At 43.1% G+C, this 18,888-nt stretch overlaps 2 protein-coding genes across 3 annotated transcripts; one reads left to right on the top strand and one right to left on the bottom strand.

Moving 5' to 3' along the window:
- Positions 1 to 643: 643 nt before the first annotated feature.
- Positions 644 to 14,261, top strand: LOC117440822 (zinc finger protein 883-like). Its single transcript, XM_034077055.1, has 5 exons — positions 644 to 666; positions 759 to 895; positions 7,036 to 7,274; positions 10,372 to 10,478; positions 12,095 to 14,261. Exons 1-5 carry the CDS (start codon positions 644 to 646, stop codon positions 13,401 to 13,403), a joined length of 1,815 nt encoding a protein of 604 aa, XP_033932946.1. The 3' UTR covers positions 13,404 to 14,261.
- A 53-nt stretch (positions 14,262 to 14,314) lies between these two features.
- gltpd2a (glycolipid transfer protein domain containing 2a) lies at positions 14,315 to 17,558 on the bottom strand. Of its 2 annotated transcripts, none has more exons than XM_034077057.2 (6): positions 17,229 to 17,558; positions 16,738 to 16,802; positions 16,389 to 16,552; positions 15,671 to 15,824; positions 15,404 to 15,600; positions 14,315 to 14,548 (listed from the first exon to the last, which is right to left on the bottom strand). In XM_034077057.2, exons 1-6 carry the CDS (start codon positions 17,317 to 17,319, stop codon positions 14,320 to 14,322), a joined length of 900 nt encoding a protein of 299 aa, XP_033932948.1. In that variant the 5' UTR covers positions 17,320 to 17,558; the 3' UTR covers positions 14,315 to 14,319. The 2 variants fall into 2 exon arrangements, with proteins under 2 accessions (XP_033932948.1, XP_033932949.1); XM_034077058.2 differs by having other exon boundaries at positions 16,750 to 16,802.
- Between the last annotated feature and the right edge of the window lie 1,330 nt (positions 17,559 to 18,888).

The following is an 18,888-nucleotide window of genomic DNA, read 5'->3' as shown; positions in this document are numbered from 1 at the left end:
AGGACCTGACTCTAGCACCTGACTCTAGGACCTGACTCTCGGACCTGACTCTCGGACCTGACTCTCGGACCTGACTCTCGGACCTGACTCTCGGACCTGACTCTAGGACCTGACTCTCGGACCTGACTCTCGGACCTGACTCTAGGACCTGACTCTAGCACCTGACTCTAGGACCTGACTCTAGGACCTGACTCTAGGACCTGACTCTCGGACCTGACTCTAGGACCTGACTCTAGGACCTGACTCTAGGACCTGACTCTAGGACCTGACTCTAGGACCTGACTCTAGCACCTGACTCTAGGACCTGACTCTAGGACCTGACTCTAGCACCTGACTCTAGCACCTGACTCTAGCACCTGACTCTAGGACCTGACTCTCGGACCTGACTCTAGGACCTGACTCTAGGACCTGACTCTCGGACCTGACTCTCGCACCTGACTCTAGCACCTGACTCTAGCACCTGACTCTAGGACCTGACTCTAGCACCTGACTCTAGGACCTGACTCTAGCACCTGACTCTAGGACCTGACTCTAGGACCTGAGTTCACCGGTCCTGCTCAGAACCGTTCAGGATCTGGTTTCTGAATGATACGTCTAGATAACGCTGCACCGTATTTCAGCTCGTCTTACGGTCATTCCACAGATGACGCCTTTTAGCGAGAATACGTGAGCTTTGAGATCTGTGTTGAAGGACTCCAGAGCGTCGGCCTGTCGGACGTGAGAGTACGATATAATGTTCCACGACTCTCCTCCTGCAGGTTGTCGCCGCCCAGAGTGCAGACTGCCAGGCGCAGGAGAGGCAGACCCCCCCTGGAGAAGAAGCAGACCAACAACAACCTCCTCCTGAGAGTCTGCATGCTGGGAACCTGCCGCTCAGACGTGCTGTCGAACAAAGGTAAACAGGAAGTGACATCATCACATTCAAAACTTAGTTAGAGGCCCGATTCCAAACCACCCCCTACGCACTCTCCCTCAGCGATGGATGGAACTCACAGCTGAACGAGGCTCCCTCCTGTCAGCTGGAGGGTGTAAGCTTCTTTAGTTCAGGAAACACGCCGCTTCCCAACAGGTCCGACACACATGCACCGATAAGACATTCATTTAAAGTGAAAACAAACAAAAATTGTCTCTAATTTAGAGTAAAGTCCGGAAAGTTTGGATCGGGACAGGAGAACGTAAACAGGAACTGAGAAGCTCACCTGTGTGCGTTGCTCTGCGTGTTCTCCTCAAAGGGTCAAAGCGGCTCCAAAGGTCTTCGTTCTGCCCCGACGCAGGAAGCTCACCGATTGGTCGATTCAGTTGCAGATTTCCAAGTCTTTAAGTCACTTTTTCGACTCCTGAAAAACTTCCCCTCCTCTCTCCTCATGAGAGCCGCGAGAGTTTCAGGAGGCATGTCCAAATATGGTGCGGCAACTTCCTCCGGAAAATGTCCCACCGTATTTGGACATCCCTCGCCCTCCTGACGTCGCTCTGCCGTGACGTCAGAAGACTCACCTGAGAGCGGAAGAACCTTTCCGGAACATTGGCAAAAATAAGTGCTTTTTTTAGTGATGCACGATAATTATCGGCCCGATATTAGGAATTATGACGTCATCCCGATAAAAGTATTAATAGCCCCGATAATATACAATATATTCTTTGGGTAAAGAAAGAAAGAGATGGTGTGGGTGGGTTGGGATGAGGGGTGCTTGTATTTCACTCGGCTCCTCCCGTTTTGCCAGTACTGTGGTGTTAGTGGTTTAGAAAGAGGGGAGTTCTTCACAAATCCAGCGCTCCCTTCTCGTGCCTGGCTGTGACGTAAACGGCGTGCGGCCGTGAAGCCAGGACAGCAAACAAACATGTCGTCGGTAGTATGGGACTATGTCAAAGTTTCAGAGTTAGATAGTTCGCTTGCTATTTGTAACGAATGCAGAAGTTCCACGAGGAGGAAGAAGGCAACGAGCTATAATACTTCCAACCTGATCAGTCGCCTGAAACATCGCCATGGCTACGATGGTGTGTTAAAAGCGTACGAAGACGCATGCGCGGCAAAACTAGCGGCGAATCCAAAGCCAGCTGCAAAGGCACCGGGGCTTTCACCTATCCACGAGGCTTTTGAAAAAGGCAAGAAGTTTGAGACGACCCCAGCGCTAAAACGATCTGTAACTTCATTTTGCTCACGACTAGTCTCTCTTTACCACCAGGTGTGCAAAAACTACAGGTACATTTAATATATATATATATTATATTATTATCGGTTATCGGTATCGGTCTTGAGAAGCAGGAAGGTATCGGTTTCAAAAAACCAATATCGTGCATCCCTAATTCCCTACTTCCGTAAAATTGGCAAAAATAAGTGCTTTTTTGTGAGAAAAGCCAAAACAAGAGCGGACAATTAATTACCAAAATAAATAATATATCGATATCATTATAATGTGTTTTAATTAGCAATATCCTCGTTTCAAGGTGTATTTCTGTGACTTTAGTTGGAACCGATCCTTGTGGTCTTTCAAGGTGCGTTTGAGAAACCGGCTCGAGATACACTTGTTATATTCCCAGTGTTTCCCCTTGGATGGAGTCATAGCAGCGGTGCTAAGGCACGTGGGCCGAGCATAATTTGAGCGTGGAGCGTGTGGAATTTTTTTTTTAATGCACCCCGCCAATTTGTTTCTATGTGTCTGCCAGCACAAGAAAGGCTCTTGAGGCCTAGTACCAGGGCCGGTTCAAGCCAATTTGCTGCCCTAGGCGAGATTTTATATATAAAGAATAAATGAAAAATCTCTACAAATCTCTAAATAGTTGTTTCGATGTGTTCCAGTCAGGCTTTCGTCCAAACCACAGCACTGAGACTGCTCTTGTAAAGGTCTTTAACGATATCCACTTAAACACAGACAGTGGCAGAACTTCAGTGTTAGTATTATTAGATCTCAGTGCTGCGTTTGACACTGTTGACCACAGCATATTACTAGACCGACTGGAAAACTGGGTGGGACTTTCGGAACAGTTCTAAATTGGTTTAAATCCTACTTAAAGGACAGAAACAACTTTGTTGCTATAGGTACATACACATCTGAGTTGACAAATATGACATGTGGGGTTCCTCAAGGCTCCATCTTGGGGCCTCTTCTCTTTAACGTCTACATGCTACCACCGGCTCAGATAATGAAGAACAACAAAATAAGTTACCATAGCTATGCAGATGACAAACAAATGTACGTAACAATTTCACCAGGAGACTATGCTCCAATTCAAACACTGAGTAAGTGCATTGAACAAATCAATGACTGGATGTGTCAGAACTTTCTCCAATTAAACAAAGATAAAACTGAGGTCATGGTTTTTGGAGCCAAGGCAGAACGTATAAAAGTGAGCGCTGAGCTTCAGTCTGCAATGTTCAAACCAACAGATAAAGCCAGAAATCTAGGTGTAGTCATGGACTCTGACCTGAGTTTCCACAGTCACATTAAAACAGTTACTAAATCAGCCTGCTATCACCTAAAGAACATATCTAGGATTAAAAGACTAATGTCACAGCAGGATCTGGAGACACGTGTCCATGCTTTTATCTTCAGTAGACTGGACTACTGCAATGGTGTCTTCACAGGTCTCTCTAAAACATCTATGAGGAAGCTGCAGCTGATTCAGAACGCTGCTGCTCGAGTCCTCACTGACACTAAGAAAGTGGATCACATCACTCCTGCTCTGAAGTCTTCACACTGGCTTCCTGTGTGTCAAAGAATAGATTTCAAAATACTGCTGCTGGTTTATAAAGCACTGAATGGTTTAGGCCCAAAACACATGTCTGACCTCCTGCTAAACTATGAACCATCCAGATCTCTCAGGTCTTCAGGGACTGGTCAGCTTCCTGTCCCCAGAGACAGATCTCTCAGGTCTGCAGGGACTGGTCAGCTTTCTGTCCCCAGAGTCAGAACTAAACATGGAGAAGCAGCGTTCAGTTATTATGCTCCAAACATCTGGAACAAACTCCAGAAACCTGCAGGTCCGCTGCAACTCTGACTACTTTCAAATCCAGGCTGAAGACTTTTCTTTTTGTCGCTGCTTTTAATTGAACTATTTATATTTTAGACTGCACTGTAACTTTTATCCATGTATTTTTCCTTAATGTTTATTTGATTAGCTTTTCTTTTTTAATGCTTAATGTCTTTCATTTTTTTTTTTTTTTTTTTTGTAAAGCACTTTGAATTGCCTTGCGTTGAAAAGTGCTCTATAAATAAACTTGCCTTGCCTTACAAAAGATACACAACAAAAACAGAAACTTATTGACATAGGTAATACACGTCAAAATGGCGTCAAATGTATTCAGTATTGTATGAACATGTTTGAATTGGGGAGTTGGACGTCACATCCTCTAGGGGGGTCCGGGGTTATGCCCCGCCGGGAAGATTTTTTTGAACATTTTAAAGTCAAATGCTTCAATCTGGTGCACTTTGAGCACACAATTACTAGAGACCTGATCTAGGGGGTACAACTCTAAAACACCCATATGAAAAAGATCGGTTTACATTTTAATAATCAAATAAGTATATGAACATAACCAACAACCTACCATTGCCAATAACAAATAAATGTAACTTATTTTATTTTTGTTGTTCTTTCATATCTTATTTTACCTAGTTAACATTTATTTATTCATGCATATTTTTTTAGCTCTCCAACTTTAAACTATTTTTGGTTTACTGCCCAAACCTGTTTCAAACCTGTTTTTATTTATCCTAATAATTATAAAGGAGTGCCTTGGAAATATGTGTTTACATAATTTGTGGTCAAAACGTTTGAGACCCACTGAGATAACTTAGACTAAAATTAACTATCTAAACACTCAAGAGTCCTTTACCTCACTGAGCCTCTCAGTCTGACAGGAGAGCTCTCCTCCACCCTGGTTGTAGAAACATCTACTTCTTATATCCATTAGCGCAGCTAGCACCAGATTATGATAACAACAGCGCCGGTACCGGTGCACCCTCTCTCGCTCCCTCGCTCCCACGCTCGCACTTTGGCTGTGAGCTGGGGGCGCCTGATAAGCCATTATCCCCCACTTTCATCACTTACAGCGCCCATCAGGGCAAATGAAAAGTGTAACCGGGGTGAAAAGGGTGTTACATTTACTTGATTATGATTGTTGTTGCATCAAGGCCGAAAATTAGGATGAGCGCCAACGGTAAAAAAAAATTCCCTCCCAGAGCTACCAGCGCAGCGCCCCCCAGATCTGGCGCCCTAGGCGACCGCCTATGTCGCCTATGCCAAAAATCGGCCCTGCCAAGTACATGTGGCAACGTCTCTCGATTTAGCAAAAATACACCTTTATTGAACATACAGTTAAATCCACATAACAAACAATCAAAAATGAAAAAGGGTCGCCACTTATTATTATTTATTTTTTTTGGGTACCTGGCTGGTGCCCCCTAGCAGCGGTGCGCATATTTCAGCAAATAACTGGATGTTATTACAAAAAGTATCTGAAATAAATAAACCTTTAAGTTCAAACTGGCGGCAAACATTCAGACTTGCTTGGTGTAGGGTTGCCAGAAACTGACCATGATCAAAATCGATTATTCGGCAGCCCTGGCGAATAATAATCGATTATTCGGACCCCCCCCCCCGCCCCCCGCGGGAGAAAAAAAAAACAAAAAACCTCAGACAAAAAGAATTCCGTTGTTTTCTTTACTAGAACATGTTTAACAGTACAAACAACAAACAAGCATGTCATCACAACGACGTGGCCTTGAAGTGAAGTTGGTAATGGCCAGCTGTGCTGCGTCTTTCTCTGTAACCTCTTTGGCTTCGCACTCAAATGCCAACGCATTGTTGAGGTTGAGTTGTGATAGACCAACGTCTTTTCGCAGAGCTTGCATTTAACTTCCTTTGGACTTGTATGTTCTTAGTAGTTCCACGAGGAGGAACTCTTTTTACCTGCCGCTTTGTTCATCTTTAGTCGCACGTCTGAGGGAGAGGGGGGGGGGGGTGGGGTCGGTGTGTAGCGTGCTGCAGCAGCAGTCTGCTCTGCGCAGGCTTCCTCCAAGTTTACAGTAAAACAAACTGGTGGTGTGACCAATGGCCATTTACAATTATTAATACTATTACTATTATTAGCATATATATATTTATATATATATTTTAGTTGAAACTAAGCCAGAAAAAAAAAAAATACATAAATAATAAAAAAAAATAGAATCGATTTTTAAAAACAATATTCGATTATGGATACTGTAACGAATAATCGAATAATCGAATAATCGCTGGCATCCCTAGCTTGGTGCAGAGTCACTTTCCCATTTAACAAAGATGGGTCCTAGAATTTAGAAGAAAGAAAAAACAGCGGTCAATCAAGCAGCATTTTTGATTAAATGTCTTCGTTCTACTTGCATGGAGCTTTAAGCTGCAGACACATCTGCAACATGTCCTTAAAGGTGTGGTTAGTTTGAGACACCGGCTCGAGATACACTTGTTATATTCCATGGAATGCTCTCAACGTCCCGACAGCAATGCATATCTGAAGTGCTTTGAAGCCGTGGCGCTGTAAAAAGCTCGACCAATCATCTGAGCCGGCTAAAGTAGCTGATGGCCTACCTGCCTGTCAGCCTTCCATCGGGACACACACTGATCTCTGCCCTCATTGGTCACGTGTGCGTTCCTCTGTGTTGGGGGAGGGGCTCTGTGAGGAAGTGGCAGATTTTTAAATTCTAGCACACTCGAGCTGGTTCCTCCATTCTTACCCACCTTTGAAGTCAACATACAGATTTTAACATCGTCATGGTTACCTCGTATTTCTTTTAGACTTCATGTACTCGTGTCTCGTCTAGAAACCGGTAAAAGTTGTGTATATTTACACGGACCTTTACAAAAACTGAGCAGCTTTTTAAAACGAAAATATGTTTTACAAGAAATATCTGCCATTAAAGATTAGTTTTATCTGTGTTCTTTTTAATCCAAGAGACGCTGATTTGAAACCCCTCCTCCTCCTCCTCCTCCTCCTCCTCCTCCTCCTCCTCCTCCTCCTCCTCCTCCTCCTCCTCCTCCTCCTCCTCCTCCTCTCAGTGTTTAAGAAGTACCCGGTGAAGGAGGTGTGCTTCCCCCCCGGCCTCTCGGAGGAAGACTTCCTGCTGAGCCTCCGCTCCTCCTTCCCTCGGCTGACGGACAGCAGCCGGCTCGAGTTCCTCCGAACGGACCGGAGCCGCCGGCTGCAGAGGATCCAGCTGGAGACGCTGACTCCAGAGGACATACTGAGGACCAGGAGCAGCGGGGGGGAGAAGGCGCTGCTCTACCTCCGGCTCAGGGTACGAGTCTTAGTGTCCCCTCTTCTCCATGTCTCTTCTTCATCAACATGTGTCCCCTCTTCTTCATGTCTCTTCTACATCAACATGTGTCCCCTCTTCTTCATGTCTCTTCTACATCAACATGTGTCCCCTCTTCTTCATGTCTCTTCTTCATCAACACGTGTCCCCTCTTCTTCATGTCTCTTCTACATCAACACGTGTCCCCTCTTCTTCATGTCTCTTCTTCATCAACATGTGTCCCCTCTTCTTCGTGTCTCTTCTACATCAACACGTGTCCCCTCTTCTTCATGTCTCTTCTACATCAACATGTGTCCCCTCTTCTTCACGTCTCTTCTACATCAACGTGTGTCCCCTCTTCTTCATGTCTCTTCTACATCAACATGTGTCCCCTCTTCTTCACGTCTCTTATACATCAACATGTGTCCCCTCTTCTTCATGTCTCTTCTACATCAACATGTGTCCCCTCTTCTCCATGTCTCTTCTACATCAACATGTGTCCCCTCTTCTTCACGTCTCTTCTACATCAACGTGTGTCCCCTCTTCTTCATGTCTCTTCTACATCAACATGTGTCCCCTCTTCTCCATGTCTCTTCTACATCAACACGTGTCCCCTCTTCCCCATGTGTCCTCTACATCACCATGTGTCCCCTCTTCTTCATGTCTCTTCTACATCAACACGTGTCCCCTCTTCTCCATCAACGTGTGTCCCCTCTTCCCCATGTCTCTTCTACATCAACATGTGTCCCCTCTTCTTCATGTCTCTTCTACATCAACATGTGTCCCCTCTTCTTCATGTCTCTTCTACATCAACATGTGTCCCCTCTTCTCCATCAACATGTGTCCCCTCTTCCCCATGTCTCTTCTCCATCAACATGTGTCCCCTCTTCCCCATGTCTCTTCTACATCAACATGTGTCCCCTCTTCCCCATGTCTCTTCTACATCAACATGTGTCCCCTCTTCTTCATGTCTCTTCTACATCAACATGTGTCCCCTCTTCTCCATGTCTCTTCTACATCAACATGTGTCCCCTCTTCTCCATGTCTCTTCTCCATCAACATGTGTCCCCTCTTCTCCATGTCTCTTCTACATCAACATGTGTCCCCTCTTCTCCATGTCTCTTCTACATCAACATGTGTCCCCTCTTCTTCACGTCTCTTCTACATCAACGTGTGTCCCCTCTTCTTCATGTCTCTTCTACATCAACATGTGTCCCCTCTTCTTCATGTCTCTTCTACATCAACATGTGTCCCCTCTTCTTCATGTCTCTTCTACATCAACATGTGTCCCCTCTTCTCCATGTCTCTTCTACATCAACACATGTCCCCTCTTCCCCATGTGTCCTCTACATCACCATGTGTCCCCTCTTCTTCATGTCTCTTCTACATCAACACGTGTCCCCTCTTCTCCATCAACGTGTGTCCCCTCTTCCCCATGTCTCTTCTACATCAACATGTGTCCCCTCTTCTTCATGTCTCTTCTCCATCAACATGTGTCCCCTCTTCCCCATGTCTCTTCTACATCAACATGTGTCCCCTCTTCCCCATGTCTCTTCTACATCAACATGTGTCCCCTCTTCTTCATGTCTCTTCTACATCAACATGTGTCCCCTCTTCTCCATGTCTCTTCTACATCAACATGTGTCCCCTCTTCCCCATGTCTCTTCTACATTAACATGTGTCCCCTCTTCTTCATGTCTCTTCTACATCAACATGTGTCCCCTCTTCTCCATGTCTCTTCTACATCAACATGTGTCCCCTCTTCTTCCATGTCTCTTCTACATCAACATGTGTCCCCTCTTCTTCATGTCTCTTCTACATCAACATGTGTCCCCTCTTCTCCATGTCTCTTCTACATCAACATGTGTCCCCTCTTCTTCATGTCTCTTCTACATCAACATGTGTCCCCTCTTCTTCATGTCTCTTCTACATCAACATGTGTCCCCTCTTCTCCATGTCTCTTCTCCATCAACATGTGTCCCCTCTTCTTCATGTCTCTTCTACATCAACATGTGTCCCCTCTTCTTCATGTCTCTTCTACATCAACATGTGTCCCCTCTTCTCCATGTCTCCTCTACATCAACATGTGTCCCCTCTTCCCCATGTCTCTTCTACATCACCATGTGTCCCCTCTTCCCCATGTCTCTTCTACATCAACATGTGTCCCCTCTTCTCCATGTCTCCTCTACATCAACATGTGTCCCCTCTTCCCCATGTCTCTTCTACATCACCATGTGTCCCCTCTTCCCCATGTCTCTTCTACATCAACATGTGTCCCCTCTTCTCCATGTCTCCTCTACATCAACATGTGTCCCCTCTGTGGAAAGAGACTCTGAAAGTTTCAGGAACAAAGATTTTCTCTCTTTTTGATCCATTTCTATAAAAACCTGTCTGAAAATGAACTGATCAGACTTTGGCCTCTTGATGATGTCATAACGATGTGTTGTCTTGTGTAGCCATTAGCCAATCAGCAACAAGGTACCCCCCCCCCCCCCCTTATCACCTGAATCTCCTCTAGAGCTCCATTGAGTTCTTTGTAACAAATGTCTCTCAGAGGGGCGTGGGGAGGGGCTCCTTATTCTCATCTAAAGTAACAGACAGAGAATCAGCACTTTGGAAACAGGGCTGAAACAGAGGGGATTGTGGGTAATGCTGCAATGATCTGTTTGGTGGTTCAGCCAATCAGAGACAGGCTCTGGATATATCTGAGACCTGGGATATACTGATGAGTATAATAGGGGACATTTTGAAGATATACAAATTATAATAGAAAAATGAGATGACGGTGGCCCTATTTGTATTTGAAAAAACATCGATTGTCTGAAACCTGAACCTGTGTGGAATATCTGTATGTGAGAAAAACACAACGCATCTGCTGATACAGTAGGAATAGTTGGCACCGTTGTATTTGTTCTCTTTCCATCGTTATTATTTTAGTTGATTATACTATTATTGTTTTTTATTTGTCTTGTTTTCTAATGCAGGCCGAGTGGACTCTGTCACCGGTGCTCGAAACATATCCAGGATTATATTGATACAGCTGGGGAAAAATGAAAATGTGAATGAACGATATATTGTACTATATTATCGATTCTTGCAGAAAGGAGCGGAGGAGGAGGAAGAGGATGAGGAAGAGGAGGAGGAAGAAGAGCGCCACCTTTCAAATGATGTGGTGATGAAACCTGACGAAACCGAGCTCAGTTCAAGGTAATTCAAAACGGTTTAATCTAAAAAAAACAGCAGTACCAGTGTCTGCGCGCTGATTCTCACACTCGAAAAACGAAAAGTGAAGTTGATCTCGGGAACAGAGCAGCTTCATCAGAGGAGAGACGCAGCTTACAGGCACACTGAGAGAATATCCAACTGGGCCCACCCTTCGATTCTCTGAGGCATCGTCTCAACATCTCATCATTAAACCAGAAAACCCTCTCGTCGTTAACCATTTGCAAATCCCCCTTTTACTTCCTTTACCTCCTGAAATGTAAACCCTTAACGTCTGTCTCTGTTAAACACATACCAGACTAACGATACACTTCAACAGAGTGAAAGGCAATCAGAGAATAAGACTATATGTTTTAACATATGTGGCCCCGAGCCTGTTCTTCAGGTCTCAGGCTCTAAAAGGACATTCCCAGAACAAATGACCATATCTTCTAAAAGGGTTAAATTAATAATCTTTGTTCTCAAAGTAATGATAAACCTGTGAGTTGGATGTAGAAAAGTCAGAATCAATATAGATGTTTTCTATTTTAAAGTAAATTCAGATTGAACATGGTAAAAAACGGTAAATGATAGTGTCCGTCCAAAATGAATTTTTTACTTATAGTGAAAACTACCCTTGGATGATGGGTTAGTAGACTAAAGGCTTTAGGAATCCAAAGTACAACATATAATAAGTACCCTGTATCAAGATTGATGCAAAACAAGTGAAATCTGACCTTTTTAGAGAGATTTAGCAACAACAAAAACACTTCTGGGGTCATTTGGGTGGATTTTCCATATCTCTGGCCCCCCTTTGTCGATTTTGGTGATTGACATCTCTTTCTGGCCGTTAGAGCCAATAGAATCGAAGGGGGATTTCCCCACACACACACACACGGTAAAACAAAAAGGTGGGGGCTTTGCGCACACAGTTTTGCTTCAAAGTGAAGCTATCTCTAGCTCTGACATCTGGAAACGGAAAAGCAGGTTTATTTCTTATGGATTATCAGAAATCATTCAAAGGGACACAGACACATTGGATTAACCTATGGATTAACTTCAGCAGCGTTTTTATCGTTTTAATGCCATTGAAGACCACTTTTGACCAGACTACAACACAGGTGAGCCATGTTAGCGTTTTTAGCTACCTAGCGCCACATGTTTTGATGTTTTGATGTCTGTTTTTGTTTATAAAGTCGCAAGTTCGTATCATTGAGTGATAATGAGGGTACCCTTCGATTCTGTGTCATCTCACGATGTCAAACGATGGGTTGGATTTGCAGAATGGATAAATAATAAGGTTTTACGAGTGAGTTTCGGTGCAGTAAATCTGTTGCTAATTCAGAGGCTCAGCGTTAGCATTGTGGGGTTTTATAAAAAAAACAAAAAGATCAGTTAGATGAGTTTCTCCCCGCTACATGGATACAAAACATTCATAGTTTATTAAATGAACATGCCCTCAGACACTGTTTCCTGCAAGATGTTGCAGGAGGCCCCGGTACCGGGGTCTCTCGGGCTCAACAGGTTAAATGATTTTAGGATAATTTGACACGACAATCTACACCTGTGCATGCAGACATCCAACAAACTAAAGTAGGTTTTTTTATACTTTTCTTCTCCAGTCGTGTCCAGCATGCAGACCCGTGCAGCAGCAACACATCCCAGGAACAGGACGTAGAGACCCAGGAAATAGAGACCCAGGAAATAGAGACACAAGAATTAGAGATCCAGGAAGTAGAGACAAAGGAATTAGAGGCACAGGAAGTAGAGACACAGGAAGCGGCAGAATCCAGCGATGACGAAATGGCAAACGAGGCGTCGGACGGAGATTGGAAACCCGACGCTGAGACCAGGCAAAGCGGCGCTAAGAGAGTGAAGTTTGGGGGTAAAAATCTGTGTAAAGTGTGCAGCATTTCATACATTCTCCTTGGAAGCCTCGTCAAACACGCCTGGAGTCACGTGGACGAAGAAGAAGCGCCGTGCGTCTGTGGCGTCTGTGGCGACCTCTTCGAAACCTCCGAGGAATTAAAGTCTCATCTGAAAACCAAATACAAAAAGACCCACGAGTGCTCGTTCTGCAGGAAGTCCTTCCTCACCGTCACCGGGCTGAAGCGCCACGTCACGCTGCATACGGGCGACCGGCCATTTAAATGTGACGTCTGCGGAAAAGCCTTTGCACACGCCTCCAATTTAAGCGTCCACAGATGGGTGCATCGAGAAGAGAAACCATACAAATGCGACGTGTGTCCGAAGGCGTTTGGATTAAAGGGGTCGTTTCAGGCTCACAGACGGCTTCACGGCAAGAGAGAGCGTTTCATCTGCAACGTTTGTGGGAAATCGTTATTAGACATGAGATCGTTAACCAGACACAAATCCACGCATTCTGGCGAGCGTCGATACGGCTGTGAGATCTGCGGGAAGCGTTTCAAACTCCCGGGAACTCTGAGATCTCACAAGAAAACCCACACTGTGCGCGAGAAAACATTCCTCTGCCACATCTGCTGTAAGACTTTCGTGACCAACGGCGGTTTGAAGATGCACCTGAATATGCACTCAGGCGAGCGGCCGTTTCCGTGCTCCGTCTGCGATAAAAGGTTCATGTCTAACGGCTATAGAAAATCGCACATGCGAACTCACACGAACGAGGCGCCGTACGAGTGTAAGGAGTGCGGACGCTTCTTTAAACGCAAGACGCATCTGAATAATCACGTGAGGGGCCACCTGGGCATCAAGCTGTTTGTGTGCAGTGTCTGCGGGAAGGCGTGTTCACGGCAGGAACACCTGACCGTTCACATGAGGACGCACAACGGAGAGAGACCCTACCAATGCACCGTCTGCACGAAAGCCTTCACTCAGAGCCACTGCCTGAAGACGCACATGAAGAGCCACCACCAAGAAGACGAGGGGTTCCTGAACCCAACGTGCCCTTAAATACTGAGAACCAACGTCAATCTGAGCAGTTTTTGAAAAATGTCCGTCCCTCTTACAGAGTCCAAGCTGATGCGTTTAATGTTCCACTTTAAGATGATGTCAAACAGAGAAAATATCCAAATCTCAAGATTAGAGACAAAAAAACATTTAAAGTGTTTTTTTAAACAAACGTTCTTTTTAAAATCATGTAGCATTTAAACTGAAAACCAATTGAACTTTGAAAATAAATGCTTTGTAAAAGAAAACTCAAGATAAAGTGAGTAAAGGTATTTTTAAACGTTAAAAAGATATTCGCCAATAGCCAGCTTTTACAGAGAAATTAGGAATTTAGAAACACATTTTTCTGTCTACAAATGTTCGACTATTTTCTATAAACCAAAAAAATAAAATAAAGTTTTTAGTGTAGGAGTTTATTGCGAGTTTAATAATAAAGAAACAGGTTGCATTGTATAAACACTTTTAGTTTAAAGACTATTAAAGCTCTGTGTGTTGTATTTATAGCTCATGCAACGTTCACCGTAAACTCCAGTTAAAGTCGTCACATTTCTTACATGTTTACTTCTTGTAGCGTTAGTATAATATTCTCACCATGTGTGTTGCATTCAGGGCAAGTGGGACATCGGATGTTGTATCAAAACAACAGTTTAAATAGGCATCTATCCTTATTTCTATGCATGTTTAGTTAAAGTGATAAACGTCAATCAAAACTTCGAAATCCCACGTGTTCCTGAGTGCAGCATGGTGCCTTAAAATGCATGTTTTGCATTTCAGATATTACTAATATTTACCGTACATATGTTACTTCTGTAGCTAGTTGTATTCTGTGTGTGTGACCAAAATAAATAGAAGAAAATCTCCCACATTTGTCGTTTTTTTCCCACGTGTTTCTGGTTTATTTTTGTCTGTCGTGGTGCGTTCAGGGCAGCTCTAGCATGTCGTGTTGGGCGAGGATTCGCTGCGTTTGCGTGTGTACGAGCTCCAGAGCGTTGATGATGATCTGCAGGACGGGCGTGGCCTCCTGCTGGGTCTGAACACACACCAGCTGCAGGAAGTACTGTCGCTCCGGCAGGGCGAGGAACACAAACTCTGCCGCCTGACGCAGCACCCAGGGGTGGTGGGGGGCGAGGGCCACGATGTAGGCGTCTCTGAGGGGGGAATATATTGTGTTAGCATTAGCATGTTAGCATGATGTAGGCGTGGTGGGGGGCCAGGGCCACGATGTCGGCGTCTCTGAGGGGGAGAGGGGAAGGAAACTTATTGTGTCAATAATTTTTTTTTTGTTCACACCATGTAAAGCGGTCTTGGGTTCCTTGAAAGCACTATAATAAATGTTATTTATTATTATTATTATTATTATTATTATTATTATATCATGTTAGCCTTAGCGTGTCAGCATTATGTAATGACCTGGGATGTGATAGTTGTATACTGTTGGTATCATAGCATGGAGCGGCTATTAGCATGATAACAACAATAATAAGCTGTGCTGTGTTTTTTAACACATAATAAATGTCTTTATTATAATGTAATGAATCAGTTAAATCCTGTACATTTTAATTTTATAAATTATAATATAAGAATAATATCTGCTATATATATATATATATATATATTTTTTTTTATTCGGTTTTTTTATTTTCCTTTTCTTTACAGGTTTATAGAGTGGGTTTCATGGTACTCAAAGACACTTTAAATGCTAAAATGTAAAGATTAAAACAACACACTTAAAATCATGATGTCATGACCTGGGACGTGTTAGGAGCTTTAAATGTTAGCTTTTTAGCATAAGCTGGGAACTGTTAGCATAATGTCATCAGTCAACAGTTGCTATATTACGCCTGTTAGCATAGCATCCCGACCTGGGAGCTGTTCGCTTTAGCCTGTCGGTATAGTGCTATGAGATAAAAAATATATAGCCTGTTGTAATCAAATGGTGAGCTATTAGCTTTAGCCTCTTTGAACTATACAACAAGCTGTTAGCTTTAGCCTGTTAGCATCACCTGCACAACTCTCCAGGTGTTTTGAATTGTCCGTCGGTGTCCGGTCCTTCGGCCAAACCCTCCAGCATGAGTTTCAGCCAGAGCAGCGATCGGTGAAGTCGAAGAAGCGTCCGGCAGCCGGAGTCTGAGCGGTGGGAAAAGTCAACCACGCCCTCTTTAAGCTCCGCCTCCACCATGGATCTGAGCGAACGATATGCCTGGAGAGCAAAGAAAAAAAAAATCAGATAAAAACATCATTTATTCCAGCTTTATTGTTGCAACACTCACCCCTGTTTTTAGTCCGAACGACGCTGGGGTTTGTGGACTACGTTTCCCATGATCCTTTGCGCTGTGTTTGAGTGACAGCTCCTGTATCACTTCAACTTTCTCTGTCACTTTACCGGAGAATAAACTGATCATCGTCCCGAGGGATTTCATGAATCTGAAGAGAGACAAGAGAGTATTTGTATTGCTAATGTTAGCATGTCTAGCTAATTTGCTTACTACCTAGCAGCAATCGAGTGCAAATGTTGCTTTTCATGATTTTCTATTATCACAGAAAATAAGAAACATCTAATAAACATTTAATGACAAATATTTAAACTAAATTAGTTCCATCTGGATCAACACAATCCGAATGTATGATTTGTATTACTACATTAATAAGTCGTTGACTTTTTGATGAGTTACTCTGTTTCTTCACCCTATGCTAAGCTAAGCTAAACAGGTGCCATACAGACATAACATTTGCACCAAACAGAAATGTTGAAATATTCCTTTCATCCTCTTTTTTGATTATTTAAGGAGCCACTTTTGAATTAGATGTAAATGAAGTACTTTTATTTGAGTTTTTAATTGAATTTACTTTTTTTATGGACCTATCCAGGCTAGCTGTTTCCCCTGTTTTTACTCTTTATGCTAAGATAAGCTAAACAGGTGCTGTGAGAGCATTTAACTAATTAAAGGTTGTAAAATTCCTTTATAAATGAATATATATTGAGTGTACTTGAGCAGCTGATCCCAGCTCTGCAGGTACGGCTCCAGCAGGATGTCGTCAGCGTCGCTCAGGCTGAGCTTTAAATACTGCAGCAGAATCTTGGCCTGAAACGATTGGCCGGGACACTCCTTAATGAGGGACGGGGCTTCGGGAGGGACCAATGGGGGCGCAGCCTGAAAGAAAACCAGGTTTATACTGCATTTACACATTTTCTTCTTTATTTCTAAATGAAATGGTATTTTTAAAAGTTAAAGAGTTCAAAAAATATGTTTTCTTTAATTCAGGTATATATATTTAAATTTGAAATGTTATGCTTATATCAAACAACATTTGTGTGTGTGGGTGTGTGTGTGTCTACCTTTTGCCATACCTCCTTCAAACATGGCTGCCCAGCGCTGCCACAGTCTCTGCCTCCACCCTGAGCTGAAGACAGAATTATAGAATAAAAACAGTTATTATTTAAAAGAAACCCACAATTGTATCAGAAAATAAAATTGTTAACAAGTACAAATTATTTAAAAAAAGTAAATACAATAGAAAATAAAAATAAAAACAGTCAAATGTATCTGAAACAAATGCTAAATTATACTTATTGTGCCAAAAATGCATTGTTTTATTTAATTATATTTATTACTTGACATTATAATATCAAAAGACAATTAATAAAAAAGAGTGAAAAACAGTTATTTTACTGAATTTAAAGTTGAATTAATTTGTCATAAAATAAAAACATTTATTGTAAATTCTCAAGTAAAAGGAGTATTTTAGTTTCTCCCCCCCCCCCCCTCCCCACTGTAAAGTAGAAACTGACAGAGGTGGAGCCAAAATGGCCGCCATGGAGACACTCACGGAGCCAGAAGGAGCTGAAGAAGAGGAGCAGAGCCAACATGGCCGCCAGCAGAAGGTGACGAGGCCTCACTGTCCGTTTTTGCAGAACCATGATGACACACACACGCTAGAATATATATACACACACACACGTCCCTGTAATCCAGCAGTCAGAACAGAGACATTGTTTACACGTGCTCCTGCTCGCTGATGTTTTCGGGGGTTAACACGACCTTTGCTCTGAACCTTCGATCTGTTTATCACAGCGTGTTTTATTACACACACACACACACATCCTCACTAACACACACACACACCCTCACTAACACACACACACCCTCACTAACACACACACCCTCACTAACACACACACACACACACACACACACACACACACACAACACACACACACACACACACACACACACATCACAACACACACACACACACACACACACACACACAACACCACACATCCTCACTACACACACACACACACACCACCTTCCTAAAAAACACACCCACACCCTCACTAACCACCACCACCCCACTAGCCTAACACACACACACAACACACCGCTCACTAACACCACACCCCTCCCACACACCACACCACCCAAAACACACCTCACGAACACACACACACACACACACACACACACACACACACACACACATCCTCACTAACACACACACACCCTCACTAACACACACACACCCTCACTAACACACACACACACACACACACACACACACACACACACACACACACACACACACACACACACACACCCTCACTAACACACACACACACACATCCTCACTAACACACACACACACACCCTCACACACACACACTTACATTACATTGCATTTAGCTGACGCTTTTATCCAAACTCAACTGGCTTTAGATAAGCCAGCCCTTTATTAGTATATAAGTGCTTTGTTAACACACACACACACACCCTCACTAACACACACACACACACACACACATCCTCACTAACACACACACCCTCACTAACACACACACACACACCCTCACACACACACACACACACACACACATTGCATTTAGCTGACGCTTTTATCCAAACTCAACTGGCTTTAGATAAGCCAGCCCTTTATTAGTATATAAGTGCTTTGTTAACACACACACACACACATCCTCACTAACACACACACATACACCCTCACACACACACAGGCGAATGGGCACAAGTGACAAAGTGCCATAATAAAAGCATGTTGTAAAAAGTATAAGGGAAAACAAGGTGTTTATTTCTGAAAATGTATACGCAAAATAAATTAAATGAATATTCTTTTTTAATATTAAAATGGATAGAAACAAATCCTTAATTATAATTTTAGATTTAATTTGTCTTTATATTTTTTTTACATTCAAATCTTCTAAATGTACTTATTACTTGTTTTCTTTACTTTCACAAGTTCTACTTCTTGATTTAGTTTTCTTTTTTAATGTTTTTATTTCTCTTGATTCCACACCTTCTTCCATTGTTTTTAATTTTCCACATATATGTTTCTGAAGGCCCTCCCGTGACTCCATATCGTCTGTAATAGTAACAATCAGACGGCTCAATAACAACACAAATATCTCAAAGTGGGAACAGAACATTTATTATTTAGTTATTATTAAACGACACTTAGCAGCTTTAAATTC

The sequence above is a fragment of the Pseudochaenichthys georgianus genome, unplaced genomic scaffold (genome assembly GCF_902827115.2).
Source record: "Pseudochaenichthys georgianus unplaced genomic scaffold, fPseGeo1.2 scaffold_1258_arrow_ctg1, whole genome shotgun sequence".
Taxonomy (NCBI): Eukaryota; Metazoa; Chordata; class Actinopteri; order Perciformes; family Channichthyidae; genus Pseudochaenichthys; species Pseudochaenichthys georgianus.
Note: the sequence above shows the minus strand (reverse complement) of the source record. Positions and strands in the feature narration are given on the sequence as shown.

Excerpts from the sequence above, each read along its gene's own strand:
- LOC117440822 (XM_034077055.1), top strand. The coding sequence starts at position 644 with ATGACGCCTTTTAGCGAGAATAC. Across the intron at positions 7,275-10,371 it reads TGCTCTACCTCCGGCTCAGG|AAAGGAGCGGAGGAGGAGGA; the intron begins GTACGAGTCTTA and ends CGATTCTTGCAG. Across the intron at positions 10,479-12,094 it reads GAAACCGAGCTCAGTTCAAG|TCGTGTCCAGCATGCAGACC; the intron begins GTAATTCAAAAC and ends TTTCTTCTCCAG.
- gltpd2a (XM_034077057.2), bottom strand. The coding sequence starts at position 17,319 with ATGGTTCTGCAAAAACGGACAGTGAGGCCTCGTCACCTTCTGCTGGCG. Across the intron at positions 16,803-17,228 it reads CTTCAGCTCCTTCTGGCTCC|CTCAGGGTGGAGGCAGAGAC; the intron begins GTGAGTGTCTCC and ends TTCTGTCTTCAG. Across the intron at positions 16,553-16,737 it reads TGAAGGAGGTATGGCAAAAG|GCTGCGCCCCCATTGGTCCC; the intron begins GTAGACACACAC and ends GTTTTCTTTCAG.